The sequence below is a fragment of the Macaca mulatta genome, chromosome 1 (genome assembly GCF_049350105.2).
Source record: "Macaca mulatta isolate MMU2019108-1 chromosome 1, T2T-MMU8v2.0, whole genome shotgun sequence".
NCBI classification, from domain to species: Eukaryota; Metazoa; Chordata; class Mammalia; order Primates; family Cercopithecidae; genus Macaca; species Macaca mulatta.
In genome coordinates, this window is record NC_133406.1 from 30,527,594 (window position 1) to 30,550,678 (window position 23,085).

General features: G+C 38.0%; 1 protein-coding gene across 1 annotated transcript; it reads right to left on the minus strand.

Moving 5' to 3' along the window:
* Window positions 1–11,050: 11,050 nt before the first annotated feature.
* On the minus strand, window positions 11,051–20,595 carry TNFSF18 (TNF superfamily member 18). Its single transcript, NM_001040191.1, has 3 exons — window positions 20,440–20,595; window positions 13,630–13,660; window positions 11,051–11,414 (listed from the first exon to the last, which is right to left on the minus strand). The coding sequence occupies exons 1-3, from the start codon at window positions 20,593–20,595 to the stop codon at window positions 11,068–11,070; spliced, it is 534 nt and encodes a 177-aa protein (NP_001035281.1). The 3' UTR covers window positions 11,051–11,067.
* Between the last annotated feature and the right edge of the window lie 2,490 nt (window positions 20,596–23,085).

Sequence of the window (23,085 nt, forward strand, 5' to 3'; positions counted from 1 at the left end):
TCCAAAATCCAGACAGCCTCTTCTCCAAAAGGTCACAACTCCTCACCAGCAAGGGAACAAAACTGGATGGAGAATTAATTCAATGAATTGACAGAAGTAGGCTTCAGAAGTTGGGTAATAACAAACTCCTATGAGCTGCAGGAGCATGTTCTAAACCAATGCAAGGAAGCTACGAACCTTGAAAAAAGGTTAGATGAATTGCTAACTAGAATAACTAGTTTAAAGAAGAACATAAATGACCTGAGGGAGCTGAAAAACACAGCACGAGAACTTTGTGAAGCATACAAAAGTATCAGTAGCTGAATCGATCAAGCAAAAGAAAGGATATCAGAGATCAAAGATCAACTTAATGAAATAAAGTGAGAAGACAAGATTCGAGTAAAAAGAATAAAAAGGAATGAAGAAAGCCTCCAAGAAATATGGGACTATGGCAAAAGACCAAATCTACATTTCACTGGTATACCTGAAAGTGACAGGGAGAATGCAATTGAGTTGGAAAACACTCTTCAGGATATTATCCAGAAGAACTTCCCCAACCTGGCAAGGCAGGCCAACATTCAAATTCAGAAAATACAGAGAACACCACAAAGATACTCCTCAAGAAGAGCAACCCCAAGACATGTAATCATCAGATTCACCAAGGTTGAAATGAAGGAAAAAATGTTAACTGCAGCCAGAAAAAAAGGCAGGGTTATCCACAAAGGGAAGCTCATCAGACTAACAGCAGATGTCTCTGCAGAAATCCTGCAAGCCAGAAGAGAGTGGGAGCTAATATTCAACATTCTTAAAGTAAAGCATTTTCAACCCAGAATTTCATATCCAGCCAAACTAAGCTTCGTAAGTGAAGAAGAAATAAAATCCTTTATAGACAAGCACATGCTGAGAGATTTTGTCACCACCAGGCCTGCCCTACGAGAGATCCTGAAGGAAGCACTAAACATGCAAAGGTCCCAGCCATTGCAAAAACATGTCAAAATGTAAAGACCATTGACACTATGAAGAAACTGCATCAACTAATGGGCAAAATAATCAGCTAGCATCATAATGACAGGATCAAATTCACACATAACAAAATTAACCTTAAATGTAAATGGGCTAAATGCCCCAGTTAAAAGACACAGACTGGCAAATTGGATAAAGCGTCAAGACCCATTCGTGTGCTATATTCAAGAGACCCAGCTCACGTGCAAAGACACACATAGAATCAAAATAAAGGGATGGAGGAATATTTACCAACCAAAGAGAAAGCGGAAAAAAAAAAAAAAAAAAAAAAAAAACAGGGTTGCAGTTCTAGTCTCTGATAAAACAGACTTTAAACCAACAAAGATCAAAAAAGACAAAGATGGGCATCACATAATGGTAAATGGATCAATGCAACAAGAAGAGCTAACTATCCTACATATATATGCACCCAATACAGGATCACACAGATTCATAAAGCAAGTCCTTAGAGGCCTACAAAGAGACTTAGACTCCCACATAATAACAGTGGGACACTAACACTCCACTGTCAATATTAGACAGATAAATGAGAGAGAAAATTAACAAGGATATTCAGGACTTGAACTCAGCTCTGGACCAAGTGGACCTAATTGACATCTACAGAACTCTCCACCAGAAATCAACAGAATATACATTATTCTCAGCACCACATTGCACTTATTCTAAAATTGACCACATAATTGGAAGTAAAACACTCCTCAGCAAATGCAAAAGAATGGAAATCATAACAAACAGTCTCTCAGACCACAGTGCAATCAAATTAGAACTCAGGATTAATAAACTCACTCAAAATCACACAACTACATGACAACTCAACAACCTGCTCCTGAATGACTACTGGGTAAATAACAAAATTAAGGCCCGGCGCGGTGGCTCAAGCCTGTAGTCCCAGCACTTTGGGAGGCCGAGGCGGGCGGATCACAGGGTCAGGAGATCGAGACCACAGTGAAACCCTGTCTCTACTAAAAATATGGAGAATTGGCCGGGCGCGGTGGCGGGCGCCTGTGGTCCCAGCTGCTCAGGAGGCTGAGGCAGGAGAATGGCGGGAACCCGGGAGGCAGAGCTTGCAGTGAGCCGAGATCCCGCCACTGCACTCCAGCCTGGGCAACAGCGTGAGACTCTGTCTCAAAAAAAAAAAAACAAAAACAAAAAAAAAAAAACAAAATTATGTTGTTGTGAAATAACCAATGACTTCCTTTCAAAGACAAAACGTACCAGAATCTCTGGGACACAGCTAAAGCACTGTTTAGAGGGAAATTTATAGCAGTAAATACCCTCAGGAGAAAGCAAGAAAAATCTAAAATCATCACCCTAACATCACAATTAAAAGAACTAGTGAGGCAAGAGCAAACAAATTCAAAAGCTAGCAGAATACAAGAAATAACTAAGATCAGAGCAGAACTGAAGAAGATTGAGACATGAAAAACCCTTCAAAAAATTAATGAATCCAGGAGCTGGTGTTTTGAAAAGATTAACAAAATACATAGACTGCCAGCCAGACTAATAAAGAAAAAAAGAGAGAAGAATCAAATAGACACAATAAAAAAATGATAAAGGGGAGATCATCACTGATCCCACAGAAATACAAACTACCATCACAGAATACTATGAACACCTCTATGCAAATAAACTATAAAATCTAGAAAAAATGGATAAATTCCTGGACACATACACCTTCCCAAGACTAAAGCAGGAAGAAGCTGAATCCCTGAATAGACCAATAACAAGTTCTAAAATTGAGGCAGTAATTAATAGCCTACCAACCAAAAGAACCCCAGGACCAGACAGATTCACAGCCTCATTCTACCAGAGGTACAAAGAGGAGTTGGTACCATTCCTTCTGAAACTATTCCAAACAATAGAAAAAGAGGGACTCTTCCCTAACTTATTTCACGAGGCCAGCATCATCCTGATACCTACATCTGCCAGAGACAATACAAAAAAAAGAAAATTTCAGGCCAATATCCCTGATGAACATCGATGCAAAAACCCTCAATAAAATACTGGCAAACCAAATCCAGCAGCACATCAAAAAGCTTATCCACCACAATCAAGTCAGCTTCATCCCTGGGATGCAAGGCTGCTTCAACATACACAAATCAATAAATGTAATCCATCACATACACAGAACCAATGACAAAAGCAACATGATTATCTCAACAGATGCAGAAAAGGTGTTTGATAAAATTCAACACCCCTTCATACTAAAAACTCTCAATAAACTAGGTATTGATGGAACATATCTCAAAATAATAACAGCTATTTATGACAAACGCACAGCTAATATCATACTGAATGGGCAAAAGCTGGAAGTATTCCTTTTGAAAACTGGCACAAGACAAGGATGCCCTCTCTCACTATTCCTATTCAACATAGTATTGGAGGTTCTGGCCAGGTCAATCAGTCAAGAGAAAGAAATAAAGGGTATTCAAATATGAAGAGAGGAAGTAAAATTATCTCTGTTTGCAGATGGCATGATTATATGTTTAGAAAACCCTATCATCTCAGCCCAAAATCTTCTTAAGCTGATAAGCAACTTCAGCAAATTCTCAGGATAAAAAACCAACGTGCAAAAATCACAAGCATTCTTATACACCAATAACAGACAAACACCATTTACAGTTACTACGAAGAGAATAAAATACCTAGGAAAACAACTTACAAGGGATGTGAAGGAACACTTCAAGGAGAACTACAAACCACTGCTCAAGGAAATAAGAAAGGACACATTTGTTTAATGGAAAACATTCCATCCTCATGGATAGGAAGAATCAATATAATGAAAATGGCCATACTGCCCAAAGTAATTTATAGATTCAATGCTATCCCCATCAAGCTACCATTGACTTTCTTCACACATTTAGAAAAAAAACTACTTTAAATTTCTTGTGGAACCAAAAAAGAGCCCGTATAGCTGAGACAATCCTAAGCAAAAAGAACAAAGCTGGAGGCCTCACACTCCCTGACTTCAAAGTATACCACAAGGCTACACTAACCAAAACATCATGGTCCTGGTACCAAAACAGGTATATAGACCAATGGAACAGAACAGAGTCCTCAGAAATAACACCACACATCTACAACCATCTGATCTTTGACAAACTTAACAAAAACAAGCAATGGTAAAAGGATTCCCTATTTAATAAATGGTGTTGGGAAAACTGGCTAGCCATATGCAGAAAACAGAAACTGGACCCCTTCCTTATGCCTTATACAAAAATTAACTCAAGGTTGAGTAAAGACTTAAATGTAAGACCTAAAACCATAAAAACCCTAGAAGAAAACCTATGTAATATCATTCAGGACATAGGCGTGAACAAAGACTTCATGACTAAAACACCAAAAGCAATTATAGCAAAAGCCAAAATTGACAGATGGGATCTAATTAAACCAAAGAACTTCTGCATGGCAAAACAAACTGTCATTAGAGTGAACAGGCAACCTACAGAATGGGAGAAAATTTTTGCCATCTATCCATCTGACAAAGGGCTAATATCCAGAATCTACAAGGAACTTAAACAAATTTACAAGAAAAAAACAAACAATCCTATCCAAAAGTAGGCAAAGGATATGAACAGACACTTCTCAAAAGAAGATATTTATGCACCAACAAACATATTAAAAAAAATCTCATCATTACTGGTCATTAGAGAAATTCAAATCAAAACCTCAATGAGATACCATCTCACGCCAGTTGGAATGGCAATCATTAAAAAATCAGGAAACAACAGATGCTGGAGAAGATATGGAGAAATAGGAACACTTTCACACTGTTGGTGGGAGCGTAAATTAGCTTAACCATCGTAGAAGACGGTGTGGCAGTTCCTCAAGGGTCTAGAACCAGAAATACCCTTTGACCCAGCAATCCCTTTACTGGGTTTGTACCAAAAAGATTAATTTACTCTACTATAAAGACACATTCTCATGCATGTGTGTTGCAGCACTATTTACAATAGCAAAGACTTGGAACCAACCCAAAAGCCCATCAATGATAGGCTGGATAAAGAAAATGTGGCACATACACACCATGCAATACCATGCAGCCATAAAAAAGAATGAGTTTCTTGTCCTTTGCAGGGACATGGATGAGGCTGGAAACCATCATTCTCAGCAAACTAACACTGGAACAGAAAACTAAACACCGCATGTTCTCACTCATAAATGGGAGTTGAACAATGAGAACACATGGACACAGGGAGGGGAATATCACACACCGGGACCTGTCAGGGAGTGGGAGGGCTAGGGGAGGGATAGCTTTAGGAGAAAAAAGAAAGAAAAACTCTGCCATTGATTATTAAATAAATGTTTTTGCCTTGGGTTATTGTAAAGGCAGTTGCTTCTTGGTGCATCTATTCAGCAAGTTTAAAACAAATCGGATTCTATCCTGCTTTAGTGACGCAAGGCAAGATAGTATATTAGCCACTTTCCCTTAGTGCAAGTGAGTTTATAAGTTTCCTTTCTTTAATTACATCAACAGTGTTCCTGAGAACAGATTTTGTGGAGGAAGGGGAAGAACACTTGTGAACAGTAAGTGATGGGATGGGAGACAGTGAGGAAAGGGAGGCTGAGGGCTTTGCCCCTTGGACTCTGTCATACAAAATGCACAAGATAATGCTGTTTATACATTAACATAAACACCCAGATACATTTTTGACTCATTTATTTTCAACAGACTATCAAGGACTGTGAGCCAGGCACTGTGTCAGATGTGGGAATCTAGGTCATCAGAATCTTCTCAGAGCCTAGCCTGTTAGACAAGAGGTACAACCAAACTACAGGGAGAGAAGACAAAAAGACTATCTGTATCTTCCGTTCTAAGAAACTAAAACCAACCAGTATACCTCAGTCTAACTGAGTCTGTGTGCTGTTAAGGCTCTATGTGAGAGGCATACCACTCCTGTGGTGTCCTTGAATAACACCAAAGCTGGATGGAAATGATCCACCTTGAACACTAAAATCTGAGATTCCCATTGTGATTATGTTATTGAAGAGATAAGGGAGTTGGTTTGATCTAACAGACCCTGTTCATTGAATTTTTCTTTTCCTATTGTCAGACACTTCCTAAGATCTTTCTTTAAGGCAGGTCAAATAAAACCTCTGATGTACATGTTCAAACAACATAATAGGGTTCACCACTACCGCTATGTGTTGTGCCTTGGAGTCATAGCTCAAATCAACTGTTTTGAACTCCTTAAAGTTGTCTACTGCTATCACAAACCAGTAGATTCAAATAAGATAAAGGAAGAGTCTGCATTTTGCTATCTTGCACATTAAATGTGCTTAGAGCTCAGCACCAGGAAGTTTCCCTTTCCCAATAAACAGTGTGCTTTAAAAAATTAGATTAAATGATTTTATTTCCTCTATAAGGGAATAAAACTATTTCCTAGTGCTGCGCTCTAAGCAGATTTAATAAGCCCAAGATAGTAAAATGCACGCTTCCATTTATCTTTTTTTATTTTATTTATTTATTTATTTTGAGACATAGTCTCACTGTTGGCCAGGCTAGACTGCTGGAGTGCAGTGGCGTGATCTTGGCTCACTGCAACCTCCCCCTCTCGGGTTCAAGCGATTCTCTTGCCTCAGCCTTCCAAGTAGCTGGGACTACAGGCCTGTGCCACCATGCCCAGCTAATTTTTTGTATATTTAGTAGAGACGGGGTTTCACTGTTTTACCAGGACGGTCTCTATCTCCTGACCTCGTGATCTGCCTGCCTGTGCCTCCTAAAGTTCTAAAGTTCTTACATTTATCTTTTTTTTTTTTTTTTTTTTTTTTTGAGACGGAGTCTCCCTCAGTCGCCCAGGCTGGAGTGCAGTGGGGCGATCTCGGCTCACTGCAAGCTCCACCTCCCGGGTTCACGCCATTCTCCTCCTGCCTCAGCCTCCCAAGTAGCTGGGACTACAGGCGCCCGCGGCCACGCCAGGCTAATTTTTTGCATTTTTAGTAGAGACGGAGTTTCACCGTGTTAGCCAGGATGGTCTCGATCTCCTGACCTCTTGATCCACCCGCCTCGGCCTCCCAAAGTGCTGGGATTACAGACATGAGCCGCTGCGCGCGGCCAGTTCTTACATTTATCTTATTTGAATTTACTGGTCTGTGATAGCAGTAAACAACTTTAAGGAGTTCAAAACATTTAGCTGAGCTATCATCACTCCAAGACACAACACATAGCATTTTTTTCTCTAATTTTTCTTGACTATCAAGAAATTAGGAGCAATGTTTTATGTTAATTAGTAATAATGTTCTTAAGTCTAACTTTTCTAAACAATGGTTTTCTTCTCCCTCTACCTTTCATTTAGCTCTGTTTTATTATTGATTCTGCGATGATGGTTCGGAGGTTTTCGTATTCCTGCATTTTATTACAAGCCCTTAATATTCCCTTTAGACATATAAGTAAAACCCAGTGTTAAAATCTGACTCTTGTTGACAGTTTCAACGCAGACACAGTATGATTGGTACCTGGTTACCAAAGTGAGAGTAAGACAATTCCTCCTTCTGCAATATGTAGAATTTATAAAGGGAAGTAAGTTCCCTCCCTCCACTCACTTGCAAACATTTCACCCAGATGAAAGATCAAATGAGGGCCGGGCACTGTGGCTCATGCCCGTAATCCCAACACTTTGGGAGATCAAGGTGGGTGGATCACTGGAGGCCAGCAATTCAATACCAGCCTGGCCAATATGATGAAACCCCATCTCTACTAAACATACAAAAATTAGCCAGGCATAGTGGTGGGAGTCTGTAGTCCCAGCTCCTCAGGAGGCTAAGGCATGAGAATTGCTTGAACCTGGGAGGAAGAGGCTGCAGCAGGCCACTGCACTCGAGTGTGGGCGACAGAGTGAGATCCTGTCAAAAAGAAAAACAAGATAAAGGCCAAAAGAGGGAGAAGAAGGTATCGATGACAACACTTAGAGAGAGCTGTGGCCCTTCTGTGAGTCCTTACCCACTTTCTTTCGCAGGAAGAACTGGGAGAAATGAAACTTTCTAACCCGAAGTATGGTAAGGGAACTTCAAGGGAATTTCTAAAGTAGCTTTGAAAAATATTTCTTGCAATTAGGAGATACAAAGAATTGTTGCCTGCCTCCACCTGATATAGCTAAAGCTGATACTGAACTAGTCTGACCCCACCCAGAAAATCTATCTGGAAAAGAAAGGCCAACTGCTTGGTAGTGGAAACAGGAGAATCTTGCTACATTGAGGTGGGCTCACTCTCTTAGTTTGTAGGGGCAAAGCATGTGTACAAATTTCCTATGCATAGGTGGGAGACTCATGGAAGAGTCATAATCAGTGGAGTGACTGTCACAGAACTAGAAGTAAACCCTAGAATAGGCATGCATCCTTTTGGATCAAAGAGTAAATGTGTGCCAAAGCATCATTTGTAGCTTCTACCTGATGTAAATCTTTAAACTGTTAACTTGTCAATCAATCAGATTTTTGCTTCTCCTTCTCTCTAATAAAAATATGTCCTCCCAAATGAAATTGCCTAATTGGGATGGAACACAAAGGCAGGAACTTCATTTTCAAGATACACTTCATCTAAGGATTTTGTTGACTAGATTACATCGCTTTTCAATTAGCTGCCGTGTTCACAAGCAGAGACTTAATCCACAGTCATATAGCATGCTCTTGTTTGATGGGGCAAAATGGAAGGTAAAAACAGTGTGAGAAGGGTTCACAATGACTTTGATGGTGAATGTGGGCAGGGTGGAGAAAAGGAGATAGGTGAAAGTCAGAAAGTGAAACTGTCTGACTAACTCATCAGAAATGGGAACAGCTATGATGAAAAGCCAGTTGCATCCAGCTCTCACTTCTGCTTAACACTTGCCAAACAGTATTTCACATGGGCAAAGATTTCTGTGATGTACCTTTGTGTTCCCTGGATTACTAACTCTAGTCTGATGACCCACAGATAAATCAGCTGCAATCCAGTTATCAGCATGTTTTATTATAGATTTAAAATGCAAACTACTATGTGGAGAAACAGGAAAACAGTATACATTGAAAACAAAGGCTAAAATTATGACACCAGGAAAATTTAAAGGTCACCTTTTGGTAGTCATCCCTGTAGCTGCAGCTGCAGTGACCTCTGCTTGCCCTGAGAAATCACCAGTATGCCAAACTTTTACAATTTCATTTTCTACCTTAGTCTGCCATGATTGTCCCAGGAATGAAGCGGGGGCAGAGAGGAGTCATTAAGGAGAGTTTCACAGTGGTGTGCTGGTGAACTAGCTGTCCAAAAGGAAAATGTGTAGTGTTTGCCAATTTACATGGTACAAATACTCCCACCATAGCCAATTTCAAGAATGCCTATAATTAATAACCAGAATGCAACATTCCTGAAAAGTTAATAATATGCACTTATAAGCTAGCACCAGCCCACTCCAGCACATATTGCCAATTGCTTATAACACAACAAAGATCAAGAACACCAAGATTTTATATGTGTATATATATGTATATATGTATATGACACACTTTAATTTCCTGAGAAGATATGCAAATGCAACAGAAACAAGCTCTCCAAGTCTTTGGCCCTGTAGCTACTCAGCAGATGTTTTTTAAAAAAGACTTACTAGGAAACAACTTGGCCTCAGGCTTAGCATGCTCCTGAGCAATTTTTGTTACACAAAATACAAAAAAAAATTCTTTTAAATAGCTTTACATGTAATATTATTTAACATAATTCAGCTTTTCACAAATACCCATAAATATTTTAAATTTGTTTACAATGCAATACATACCTTTCAACAAGAACCTGCAAGTAGCTAATTTAAGAGCCCAAAAATTTTGAATTAGTGCTATTTATTATTTTTAGAAGTTAGCGCATTTGAGTAAGATTACTAAGATGGGCTCTGCAAAGTGAAGAGGGGAATTTGGTTGGTATAAGGCCTGAGCAGCATCCTGGGTTTCCCTGATCCAGGCAGGGAAAAAAAAAAAAAAAAAGTTTGCTGGTAAAGGAAAGATCTGTTGTAGCTTCACTCTGCTCACCTTGGGCTAAAGGGGAATACGCTTCTTGAAAAGTTACTTTGCTAAATTTTAGAGTCTTATAACACAATAGCAGAAGTAACAATTCTAAAGCTGAAACAGTGCAATGCAGTGGACAACCCATTGCCTCTTGTAGTCACTTGTCCTATGATTTGAGGCAAGTTGGCTATGCTATGCTACCACATTCTCATCACTAAAATTTCCCCCAAATGCCTGCCCAATTAACTTCATAGAATTGCTACCTGTTATATGAAAGCACTTTGCAAACTGTGGAAAGCTAGCTAAAAATACTAAATCATTACATGACATAATCCAGTAATGGTAATACCATTCTGGGGTTAAACCTAATGATTACTAATGGTTACTCTTTCTTTACAATTAGCAATGTTTAAACACACACACCAACAGTAAGTTCTCACAGAGCTCTACGTGAGGGTTCGGAATGACTCCTTTGATAAGGCTTTTTAAAGCACCATGCATCCTGAGGAAGATAAAACAAAGAGAAATTTCCAGATAGCGTACATTCCATTTTATGCCACTTGTACCTCTATTCCAATAGTTCTCAGAGTGTTCGTTATCTTCTAACACCACCATATCTAAATAGGGTATGGTAGGCATATCTGTGGCCATCCTATCAGTCTACTTTTTACTGGGAGGACCTCAAAAGACGGGAGTATGAGAAGAATGAATTAGAGCAGCCCAAGAATATGAGAACAAAGTCAGGCTACTGTCCCAGATCCTTTTTGCATACCAGGTAAAACTTCCAAAGGAATAGAATTCCATTTTTCCACTCACGAATTCAAGATTTAGACAGAGATTCTTTGAAAAGCACATGTCCTCTGTCATCCATATTCATTTTATCATGGATTAATGAAGTATCTCTGCAGATCCAACCAAAAGTCTTTGGCTCTTCCTCTGAGTCTCGTTCAGATAGGCATGATAGATGAAAATTCACATACAGAGGAGTTCTGTTTGCATTGATTTTTGTAGACAGACAAACCCTAGAAATTGAAAATCTTCTCCCTCCAGTCCACCCACTGGCACCTCTGCATGTGCTGAAGGGAATGGGATCAAATCAAGTCTCTAGGAGATGAATTGGGGATTTGCTAGTAAAATGATACCCCAGTAGGTATTATTTTTTAGAACCTGATACTCAGAGTTGAATATCAAGTCTATGGTATCCCCAACATGCAATTCATAAGTCCCTCCTACATTCTGGATTTTAGATTTGTTTGTTAGAGTTTGTATCATGTCTTTGTTTTTATACAGCCGTACTTCAAAAGGAGCTACATCATTGTAGTTTGCATTGGGAGCCACTTGGCCGTAAATTAAATATAAGCCATTCTGAAGTATCTCCAGCTTCCAGTCAGACACCTTATTCACGCAAGGAGGTTGAGAAGATGCCATTTGCCATTTTGAGGGTAATGGTCCTATAAGAAATATACAAGGGAGAAAAAATATGAAAGCATAGTTATTTCATTATTTCATCCTTTTCCAGATTGTAGATTTACCATGTACATGTTGTTTCTTTACCTGATCTACACTAGTTCTCTTCTAGCAGAATTTTTCTATTTTAAGTACCTATCTACTCCTTGTTTTAGAGAAATTGAAAATCCAAAGGGTGTTTCTTGCTTGGAGCATTCTAAGGAAAAGAATTTGGAATAGAAAAATGAGTTAGGTGACTCAGCATCTCTTGTCGATTAATATTTGTGGGAAATAGAAAGGAGAAGAAAAGACTAATGGAGAAAGAAATCACAAGCCAAAATTTTGAAAGCCAGGGTTGGCAGTCCATGCTTTTCCATGCATTTTCTGTGTGAATATCATCGTCTGTTTATCACTTTATCAGTAAGGCTTTCCTTAATTAAGCTATATTAAGAAGTGTTCTCCTATCACTCTCTCCTTTTACGTTGCTTGAGTTTTCTTCATAAAGTGTGTCAGTGTCTAGGATGTTATAAACTAAATTGCTCATTTGTTTATTTTCCATCTTGTATCACTTTGAATGTAAAATTTTTTAGGACAAATATATCTCTATTTTATTCATTCCCGTATTTTCAGCACCTGAAAATGTCCCTGGTACCTGGTAGATGTTCCATAAATATTTATTGATTGAATGATACTTCCATGTTCCTGAATTAGGTGCTTTGTGTCTAAATTATGACTCTTCTCCTCAGTTTGTAGGTATATATAATTTAAGACCTACTTAGGATTCATTAAATAAACCCCCCAAAAATAGCTAATGGTAAATTTATGAGTTTATAAATAGAAATAACTTGACTATTTAAATATAAGGATCCCTAGCACAATACTGTCCCAACAGGTAAAGAAAAGGTAAAGACTTAATCATTCATTTTCATTAGCACATATGAAATTTAAATGTTTGTTTACTTGGTTTTGCACATCAGTGTGATCTCACAGCCCCAGGAGGTGCTTTTACTACCCAGAATGCTTATCTGTTCTGCAATTCTCCATAATTTTTGTCCTTTGTCCCGTAATTTAAAAAGGAAACTTGATGAGAAAGCACCCTGGAAGAGGTAACATTTTTACTTCAATTCTCATTCATATGAATGACTAATGTAAGACTCTGAAGGTAGATTCTGGGGGACAACGAAAGAGAGATCACTAGAACAAAAGGCAAAGTCACCCTGTATCGCTAATGAGCTCAGAGCCCAGTAAATTTCTTCTTCCTTGACATGTAATAGGCAATAGGCAGGTCACCAGAAAGAGGTGTCATTGACTTTCCTATTTAATTCTGTGAAAGGGGGTCACTTAAAGACCACCTTAGCATCACTTGAGTTTCTCAACTTTTACCACATCAAGGCAGAATTTCACACATGCCATGCATTCCATTCCACTTACTGGCAAAACAAAAACAAAACACAAAGAAAGAGACAAGCAAAAGGAAATTGTCTAATTCCCACAAGCCAAGGAAACCTACTGGTTTAAACTATATAGGAACACAGGGGTTGCAGAGTTAACTCTAGAAATGGTCTGTTCTCAACTGAAAACGTATGTTTGGCCTGAAACCTATAAACAACTTTAAAAAATGTATTTATCTGAAATTTTGCGTGCATTCTAAGAGTCTAAGTCTCAGTGTAACTGCAAACTGTGGTGTGTTTTCTAAGCAAATATCAGGTGACTACAAGGGAAAATGACTCAGAAGCTAAGCTTAGAAGAGAAAGGAGTAGAGGAAATGGCCACTCTTCCAACTCTCATTGCTCTTTTATACATTTAGAAACAACAATGGCACTCTCTCGTATACTCCTCTGGACATTAGCAACGTGTGAAACGTGAGAAAGACTTTAAGGAAAGGTTGTAGAAATCTGAAACTTGTTGTGTTTATTAAAACACAGAACTAAAAGTAGATTCCTAGATCTCAGATTCATAGGTCAGTAAGAGAGATGTTCATTCCTGGCTAGAGATGCAGCCTTCAATATAAGCTTTATCAGGACATGGGCTTCTTTTGCCTGGTTTACCTCTGAAAGCCTCAGCTCTTGGGAAACTGCCCAGTATATGATAAGTAATTATATGTAGTAGCTGAAAAATGAATGGAAGAAAATACAGGTTTTCTTGAGATCACTGACACCTGCCTTCTTTCATCAAAAACTAAGAAAAGTAAAAGAGAGACATGCACGATAGGTTACTCACCAAACTTAGCCATACAGGGCTCTTTAGCAGTCTGTTGGGGAAAGAAAAGATGAATTGATTAGGATGATGACAGTGTCATTAACTTTTTTGATTGATTTATTTAGAGCTTTGGATTCCTGAAGCAAACTACTATTCTATAACCATAAAAAAAACCCTCCCTTCAACATGTCTCAGCCCTCTCAGCTTCCCTTTAAAGTTGAGTGGCTCCATCCTTTACCTTTTATTACGTAGCTTCCCCTTTGGGTGTTTTAGACAAAGGTCAAGATCTAATTCCATTACCTAATCTATACCTAAAGGACAACTATTTGATATTGGACACCCCCTTCCCCCGCCCCCGCAGCCTTGGACTCTAAAAGTTTTTCAACAAAAAGCAGTTTCCACACCCCAGTGACTGAACAAGGTTATCTATTGGCACGGGAAAGGAAAATAATGAAGCTTCCGTTTATGTTTATTTTTATTTAAAACAGTAAATTAAGCCCTAGAAATATTCACAACTCAGACTGATGAAGCCACCCATGTATAATACTTAGATAACTACGTGTCATATACAGTATCTGAGATAGCCTGAAAAACAGTTCCAAGTTTCAGGCTATTGCAATATATGGCAGTTCACATGCTACAAGATGCCATCAGTGTGTGGTTAATTTTACAAATACAGGTAGTTAAATGCTAAATGCTCAAAAAGACTTTGTATAAATTAAGGCATAACCACAAACATTTTTTGTATCATCCAAAGTTTGTTGGTTTCCTAATGGTAAAGTGCTTAAAAGACTTTTTGAACTTAAAGATGTTGCATATTTTCCTTTTGTAAGATTTCTCTGGCTGCTATACTAGGAACAAATTAAACAGAGGCAAGGACAAATGTAGTGAGACTAGCTAAGAGATCATTACAGTCATTCATCTAGGCAAGAGAGCATGGTGCCTCTGACCAAGGTGCTAGCTGTGGAGATAGTGATACTTGGTTGGAAAATAAAGCCAACAGAAGTTCCCGACATGGATATGGGGTAGGGAATGAGAAGAGACAAAGATGACTCCAGGTATTTTAGGCCTGCATAATTGGAAAGATAATTATCCACTAATATGGATAAGATGTAAGAGGAATAAATGGGGAGGGGAAAAATCATGAGTTTGGTTTTGGACATGTTAAGTTTGTGATGCTTATTATAAATCCAGGTAAGTGTGTCAAGCAGGCAGTTGGATACAGGAGGCTGAAATTTAAGGAGCTCTGGTGATATACATTTAGGAGCCTTAAGTTCCTAAGTGATGCTTTAAGGAGTGAGATTGTGTGAGACCATCAAGTTAGTGGGTGTGGATGGAGAGGCATACTGGGGCGTTGTGATGTTTAGAGGTCAGAGAATGAGAAAGAACAAGCAAGGGACAATAGAAAGAAAAAGTTGAGTCTGAAAGGAAACTAGGAGAGTCTGATGTTTGGAAGCCAAGAAAAGAAAGTATTTCATGGAGGATGAGTGATCAGCTGGTGTCAAATGCTGTCAATAGATCAAGTAAGAAGAGTACAGTGAATTGACTGATAGATTGAGAAACATGGTAGACACTGGAGTTCTTGACAAAATTAGTTTCTGTCATATGTGAAGAAGGCAGAAACTTAGAATAAATTTAAGGGTAAATGGGAAAAGAGAAGCTGGAGGAATTTTGCTGTAGGGAGAGCAGAAAAAAATGAGTGGAGTTTGGATGATGATGAGAGATCAAAGAGGTTTTTGTTGTTGTTGTTGTTATGTTTTAATATGAGAGAAATGACAACATGTTTTTCTATTGCCATTTGATGGAAATGTTTCTGTAAAATGGATGAGGCATAATATGTAAGAGCAAGGAGAGAACTGTTGCAGCAATGTCCCTGAGTAGGTAAGATAGGATAAGATTTAGTTCATAGATGGCTTGGATAGGTGTATGGACAATTTATCCACAGTGATAAGGGAGAACAGCAATATACCTGGATACAAATGCCAACGAGTTGTTGATACTGGAACTTCTTTCCTCCCTACTTCTATTTTCTCTTGAAATATGGAGGCAACGTTATCAGTGGAGAGTGTGAATGGGGAAGAGTTATTAGATGTTTGAAGAGAAGCTAAAGATGTGAAATCATCCAGTAGAGGAGAGTGAATGGACGGGAAACGTGGGTTGTTTCGAGAGCAACACTGAAATCCACTTGAAGGCAGTGGCTGTGAATTTAAAGTAAGACCTTTCAACAAGTTGTTTGTTTTTCTTCAGATATATTCAACAGTGAAAGACACAGAGCAGTTGGATTTAATCATCATTGGAGGTTTTCCATAGTCGAACTTTTGTCATTAGAATACAATGGAGATAGACACAAGCAAGTGGGTGAGTTTATATGAAGGAGGTGTTAAAGCTATAGATCTTAGAAGTTAGTTGTGTATGGAAAGAAAGAGAGGCATCCATCATTGAATGATAGATTGAAAATTAAGTGGTATGACATGTTAAGAATATCCAAAGATATGTTCTTCCATTTTAATCTATATTTGTTTGTCAGGTAATTTTTCAGTCATGACACTCAAAATCATGAAACAAGGTAAATTAACATATCAAACTTCAAATTGCTGTATCACAAAGTGTTAAGATTAAAAAATAAAATAAATGCATTTATCAAATTATTAAAATATTATTTTACTTATTTTAGAAATGTTTATATTATATATTAACGCATTATAGAAAATATAACATTTTGGTGAAAGCGAAATGGTTCTGCATTATGAGAGCTATGTTAAACATATTAGGCTCACCCTTATAAATATATATTTTGTGTATCTCTTTAGTGTACATATTATTAGTACTTGTATATGGTATAATAATTAGCATACAGATGTTGGGAATTATACTGAAAATATGTTATTGAGAGGGAGGTGCAATCAAAAAGTCTGAAAGTCACTATTCTAGGAAATAAATTTTTTGATTCCCTACACTTGTTTTTTTGTTGTTGTTGTTTCTTGTTATTTTTTTGAGACAAGGTCTCATTCTACTGCCCAGGCTGGAGTGCAGTGGTGTGATCTCAACTCACTACAGCCTCATCCTCCTGGACTCAACCAATTCTCCCATGTCAGCCCCCTGAGTAGCTGGGACTACAGGTGCATGCCACCATGCCCAGCTATTTTTTTTTGTATATTTTTGTAGAGACAGGGTTTTGCCATGTTGCCCAGGCTGGTCTCAAACTCTTGGGCTCAAGCAATCTACCCGCCTCAGCCTCCCAAAGTGCTGGGATTATAGGCGTGAGCCACTGTGCCTGACCTCTTGCAATTATTTCATCCTCATTTTGGTGTTTCCTGGAAGAGATGTTGAAATTCAATTTAGTTCAACACATGATAGGGACATGACAAAGACTCCCTGAACCCCAATTTCCTCATCTGTAAAATGGGAGAAATAATAGCACCTAGCTTGTTGAAGTTGTTGGGGTTAAATGAGGTCGTTTTAAAGAAGGGCTTTGCCGAGATATCCTGCCTGGACCTGTTCAATAAATATTAGTTGTTTGGGTGATGATGGTGATTGTAATGAAGAATTGAACTACAATTTAAGCACACATATTCCCAACACTATACAGCATCGTAAGCACGAGAAACAAATGTGATTTTTGGTCCTTGCCTCTCAAGAAGTTTATAATCTTTCTAGAAAGACATGATTACACACCCAAAGCAATTTGGTAACAATCTAAATATGAATGAGTGCCAAAATACATGCCACAGATAGTATCTGCACCATCTACTAGCATGTATGAGATGTGTTCAGAGAAACCTAATGCCACAGACAACCTAAGGACAAACTAATTTCCAGAGTCAGAAATTCTGGATAATATACTGCAGGCTGCTTAATGTCTATTTAGTGCTACAGAGACCATCACTGTGATACTCTCTAATTATTGCCACCACTAAAAATCCATCTAATTGCAAAATCATCAATTTGGCTATGAGATAGTGTCTTTGATTGAGAGAGTGATATAGGTAGGCAAAGAATATCCATATTGTTAAACGATCTTGTTAAATTTTTGCCCGTTATTATCTCATTAATAGTAATGGGGCAAATATTAATCACTACCATCTACTGGGAGCCTACTATATGTCAGATACTCTACAGTCTCATTAATCCTTACCACAACCCTATACAAACTAGCTTGCTCATTTTGCCGGTGAGGAAATGAGGATGAGAGGCATTAAGTAACTAGCCTAAGGTCATGCAGCCAATGAAAGGCAAGAATGAGATCCACACCCAGCCTGTCTGGGTCAAAACTCTCACCCTTACCACTCTGTGGGAGAAGTTTCTATTTATAATTCTACTGATGTTTGGAAGTAGTAAATACCCACTTTTAAAGACACATATGGCTTAGTTATTTTATCTAGAAGGATCAGTTCCTTTTGTAACCTCATCTTGATTTAAGGTTAGATTTACATAGTTGGGCTCAAAATGGCCAAAACAATCATTCTCTCTCCAAATCAACCCTAATCAAATCCTCAGTGAAATTAAAATCTGCTCTGCTTTTAAGTACAAGTACAACTTCCCCTTCTGAAAGTATCCTTCATTTTATTGAAGCGGGAGACTCTGCTGAACACTTGATTTCTTAGTGATAACTCCTGTGAGGTTATTTTCACTGAGGGATTGACCAAACTCCTTGGACTCACAGCTATCCTTTTAGTTAAATATTTTCTCAAAGAAGAGAGAAAAAAAGAAAAAAATTGACCCAAGTAGTCAAGCTTCCCATCTAACACTTTTTAAAGTATTACACTTTTTTTTTTAAGTGTACACTTTTTAAAGTAGTGTCTAGACAATCTGGAAAGTGGGACTTTGTGTATAAAAACTAGAGTGGAGACCAAAATAAAACTTCAAGGTTCATGGGTATTGTGAGAATGTGGAAGTGGCCACATCATAGTGACTCACTATCTGCCAGCCCTTCAGACCTCTCTTCCAGAGATATTTATTTGTGGTCAACAGGGAAAGGGAAGTACAGGTAAGTGAAAAGTGAAATGTAGAAGCTAATATCATGCATGGTGGGCCAGGCCACTGGCTTTTCCCATAGAAACAAATCCTGCAAGTTTCCTGTCAGAACAATATTCTAAAAACATTTTATACTTCCCTAAATTTGGAACAAACTCTGGGTTATCTTTAGAGGCAGAACCTTTCACTGAGAAGCTGGATCTCGGAGAGAAAAACCAGAATCAGAGCTCAAACACCTGGGACTAATCCAGTTTGATTCTGAACAGAGGTGTCCTAGATGATCTGGCATTATTAGACTTTCTCTTTCCCTTTGCAAGAACTACTGGGTGCCTTTGGGAAAGGCATCTGTGCATTCATTCCCAAGTCGTATGTAGGAACTGATGATGCCTATATTCAGTGTTCTTCAGGGTTATCAGGCTAATTAATCTTATAATTTTTAGAAGAAAGAAGCACTTCCAAATTTAAGTTATTGCTATTCTCACCCTTCCTCTTCTTCAGAAATCTAGACACTAAGAATTTCTGACAATTATTTCTTTCAGCTTCACTGACCCAGAAAGTTCACACTTCTGCTTGATACATTTCTTGAGAGAGCAGGGTGGTAATTAGAAATGCCTCAGTTGCACATAAGCCTCGTATACAGTTATGAAATACAAATTAATGGGCTACTGTGGAAAAATTGGCCAAAGCTATACCTACTCGAAATTAATATCCATAGGAGACTGCTTCCTCCTGCATCTTTTCTCAATTACTTTTACTTATCTTAAGTGGTAGAACTATATCTTTGAAATCTTCGCTGATCAGTTCCCTTAAGAAAAATGTTTCTGCAGTTACATTTCAACCCTTTCTCAAGATGGACATATACCACTTTATTCTACCCAAAACTTCGAGTCTTACAATTTAACCAGAAATAGGCTAAATCCTGAAATAAATAAAGCATTTCTTATTTTCTTTTTGGTCAGTGCTATATGGTCAACTGTGAGGAAAGTTTTTTTAGTAAAGAACCAAACTTATCTCCATTCCCAGTGTACCATCCCATTCTCTAGGCCCACAACTTGGCCTGCATCTCAATGGGAAATTCCTGACAAGCATCAGGGGCTTCCCAAATAGATATGGGCTTTCTCCTTCCTCCATGAAGTCTCCCCTGATCAACTCAACCTAAAGTCATTGTTCCCTGCTTTTGAATGGCTTAGGCATTTATTCTTCATACTATCCCTAAATAAATTCCTAATCACTGCATTTTATAGCTAGAAGAAACATCATAATAAATCCATTCTCCTACCACCAGTTTTTTTTTTAGATAAAGAATCTGCAAACTAGAGAGATTAAATGTCTTTATCAAATTTATACAGCTGGTTATTAGGGAGACCCAGAACCAGAATCCAGATATTCTTACGCCTAGCTCAGGGCCACTTCCCTCCTCAAAGACACACAAACCACCTGTCATTTACTTAATCCCATCTTTCACTATTTTTTTTAAGTCTTTTCCATAAATAAGACTATAGCTTGCATCCCATTCCTTGATATTCATTCATATTTTTACCTTTTTTATTCTACCAAGAGCTATAGAAGAGGGAGAGAAAAATACTCCACAGGCCCCTGTCAATTGGCTTAACCAATTCTCTCTATCTAACTGAGTTCTGCATCTAACATTTAGCATTTTCTGATACCTTTTATCTCAAAACCTTTAGCTAAACTTCAAAAGCCATGTCATGACAATATTAGAATTGTATTTACATTATGTATATGCATCTCTTCCTCCCAACTATTGCTAACAATACTGAGTAACAATGATAATAACTAGAAAAACAAATAGAGGATTATAGCAAATAGCAATCTTAGGTACAATTGCCTCCTTACCTCTAGTTGGAGAAAAATAAAGATTAGCCAACTGAAGGAGCAAAGAAAAAGGAATATAGCTATTGAGCAAAAGAGCCACAGCTTCCAGGATGATCTCTGAGCTCCTTGAGTTCTTGAATGACTTAAAGGCATATTTTCCAAGTGGCTCAAACACATTTTTGGAGAAATAAGAGCTGTAGAAAACAAAAATTCACAAGTGATGGGTGAAGGATGCAATGTCATGTTTTGTAGCAATATGGTAATTAGTAGTGGGTGTGGAAGGCGGAGTTTTCCTTCTGTCACTGTGTTAGAAAATGATACTCATAACTTAAGTGCTGACTTTCATTTGGCACCAGGTCAAATACAACAAAAGGAACGGAAGGCTGAAAGTCAACACAAACTCAGAACATAGAAAAAAAAGCACGAGGGAAGTTCAGAGGGAAAAAATTTCTCTCCTAAATCAAAAGGCAGTACAGTGCATGTGTAGAAGAGCCTTGGGAGAATAAAGTGGTGTACTCCCATCTAAGATAGTATTCCATATTATTTCTAGATAAGAAAATTACTTTTTATAAGAAGAAATAAAGTTTGAGATTAAGACCCCATCATACTCCCAATATCATGTACATGAGCGGCAGTCTTAGGAAGTTGGAGAGGCTAGGATCTGTAGTTTGGAAAAAACAGAGTTTCAATCAAGTCAGCATCTTATATACCTTAAATATATACAATTTTTATTTGTCAATTATACCTCAATAATCTGGAAAAATAAAATCTATACTCATAAAAATGTTTCATCAATTTCTAGTGTATGGAATACATTCATTCTGAGATATTCTCTAGAAAATATTAAGTGTGTTACAAGAATTTAATAAAAAATTATAAATACAACAAGATCAATTTTATTTTTCATCATTTTTAAACTCTGATAATCTAGTTCTGGCATAAAAAGTTATTTTACAGAAGGATATTTTCCTGCATCCTGCCCTCAGCCTGAGCTTATACTCTATTCCAAAAACAAACAAACAAACAAACAAAAAACCTTGGGTTTTCTTCCTGGGCCCAAAAATATGGATTTACTACAAAATTGAGGAAGTCTCCTGGTTCTATGGACCTCAGTCACACAGGCTTTTTTTTTTTTTTTTTTTTTTTTTTTTTTTTTTTTTTGAGACGGAGTCTCGCTCTGTTGCCCAGGCTGGAGTGCAGTGGCCGGATCTCAGCTCACTGCAAGCTCCGCCTCCCGAGTTTACACCATTCTCCTGCCTCAGCCTCCCGAGTAGCTGGGACTACAGGTGCCCACCACCTCGCCCGGCTAGTTTAGAGACAGGGTTTCACCTTGTTAGCCAGGATGGTCTCGATCTCCTGACCTCGTGATCCGCCCGTCTCGGCCTCCCAAAGTGCTGGGATTACAGGCTTGAGCCACCACGCCCGGCCCACACAGGCTTTTAAATCAGATAGACCTCAAGAGCAGAGGCTGGCACTGCCCAGTTCCTACCTGCTCTGTGGCTTTAGGCATGTTACTTGAGTTCTCTGAGTTTCAGTTTCCTTAACTGTAAATTGGAGAATATTTTCACTTTATAATGCTTTTGTGGAGAATGAAATGAAGGTGAAAAGTTTATGCGTTCCTTAAATGTTAGATTATCTCTTCTCTACCCTCTTTAGAGATGTAGTGAAGGTTAATTCAATTATTAAATCCTAGAAAACAATGAGCATTCTTTATCTTTCCCACAAGATATAATTCACCTAAAGTTTACTTAAACAAACGGAAGTAGAATGAAAGTATTTTGGAAAACCTATTTTTTAATCTAAGAGAGAACTGACGATTTATAAATTAGAAAAAAGTCCAGAGATTTAACATCCTCATTTACAAAAAAAAAAAAAGGAAACTAAGGACAATAGAGTGTGAGTAGTGTCTCAAATCACTACTGACTAGTTAAAGATGGAGTGAAAACTCAAGCCCACAGATACTGCTTTGTATTCCAACCATTTTGTCTTAGTACTGTACTATTTGCAATATTATTATCAATATTTCTCTCTGAACTGTCAAAATTTTAATTTGGGTCCTATTTTACCTTGATCAATAAACTACTTCTTAAGAGACTAGTCACACAAAAATGATTTTTCAACACAAATGTATTTGTGGCTCTGTACTTAGATGCTGCAATGCAGGGATGAATAATAAACTTACTCTAGAAAAAGACGGATGCTTTGATCCTATAACCTGTGCACTTGCATCAGGCCTGGAATTCATATACACAAACACAGAACTTAAAATTGGAAGTTAAATTATGTCCTTCCTGTTTTTCTGATCTGCCCCTTTTCCTGTCTCCTCTCCAAATTTTTGAGGGAACTTCCCTGGCTTACTACCTTAGGTAAACATTTATTCACATGAGAAACTGTTCTAAATAAAATCCAATTCCTCCTTCCGTCTTTAACCACGGTTAGGCTCTGGGATATCCTTATTATTTTAACCTTATGACAGTATCTTAAGAAAGATGACATACTTACCTCAAGAAGACTACATTCTAGGGCCTCTTTCCATGAAATACGATTTGGAAATGAGGAAACTTCAAGTTTAGGCAGGTTACAGTAGGGAAGACTTTCTGAAATTCTAGAGCAATGAGTCACAGTTGGCACGATTTTGGTGTAAGTTATCAGGATTGCATGATATAT

What these genes read in the sequence shown, in the direction of transcription:
- TNFSF18 (NM_001040191.1), bottom strand. Translation starts at nt 20,595, where the DNA reads ATGTGTTTGAGCCACTTGGAAAATATGCCTTTAAGTCATTCAAGAACT. An exon ending in TTATTTTTCTCCAACTAGAG is followed by an intron (nt 13,661 to 20,439) that starts GTAAGGAGGCAA and finishes TTTCCCCAACAG; the next exon opens with ACTGCTAAAGAGCCCTGTAT. An exon ending in GCCCTGTATGGCTAAGTTTG is followed by an intron (nt 11,415 to 13,629) that starts GTGAGTAACCTA and finishes TATTTCTTATAG; the next exon opens with GACCATTACCCTCAAAATGG.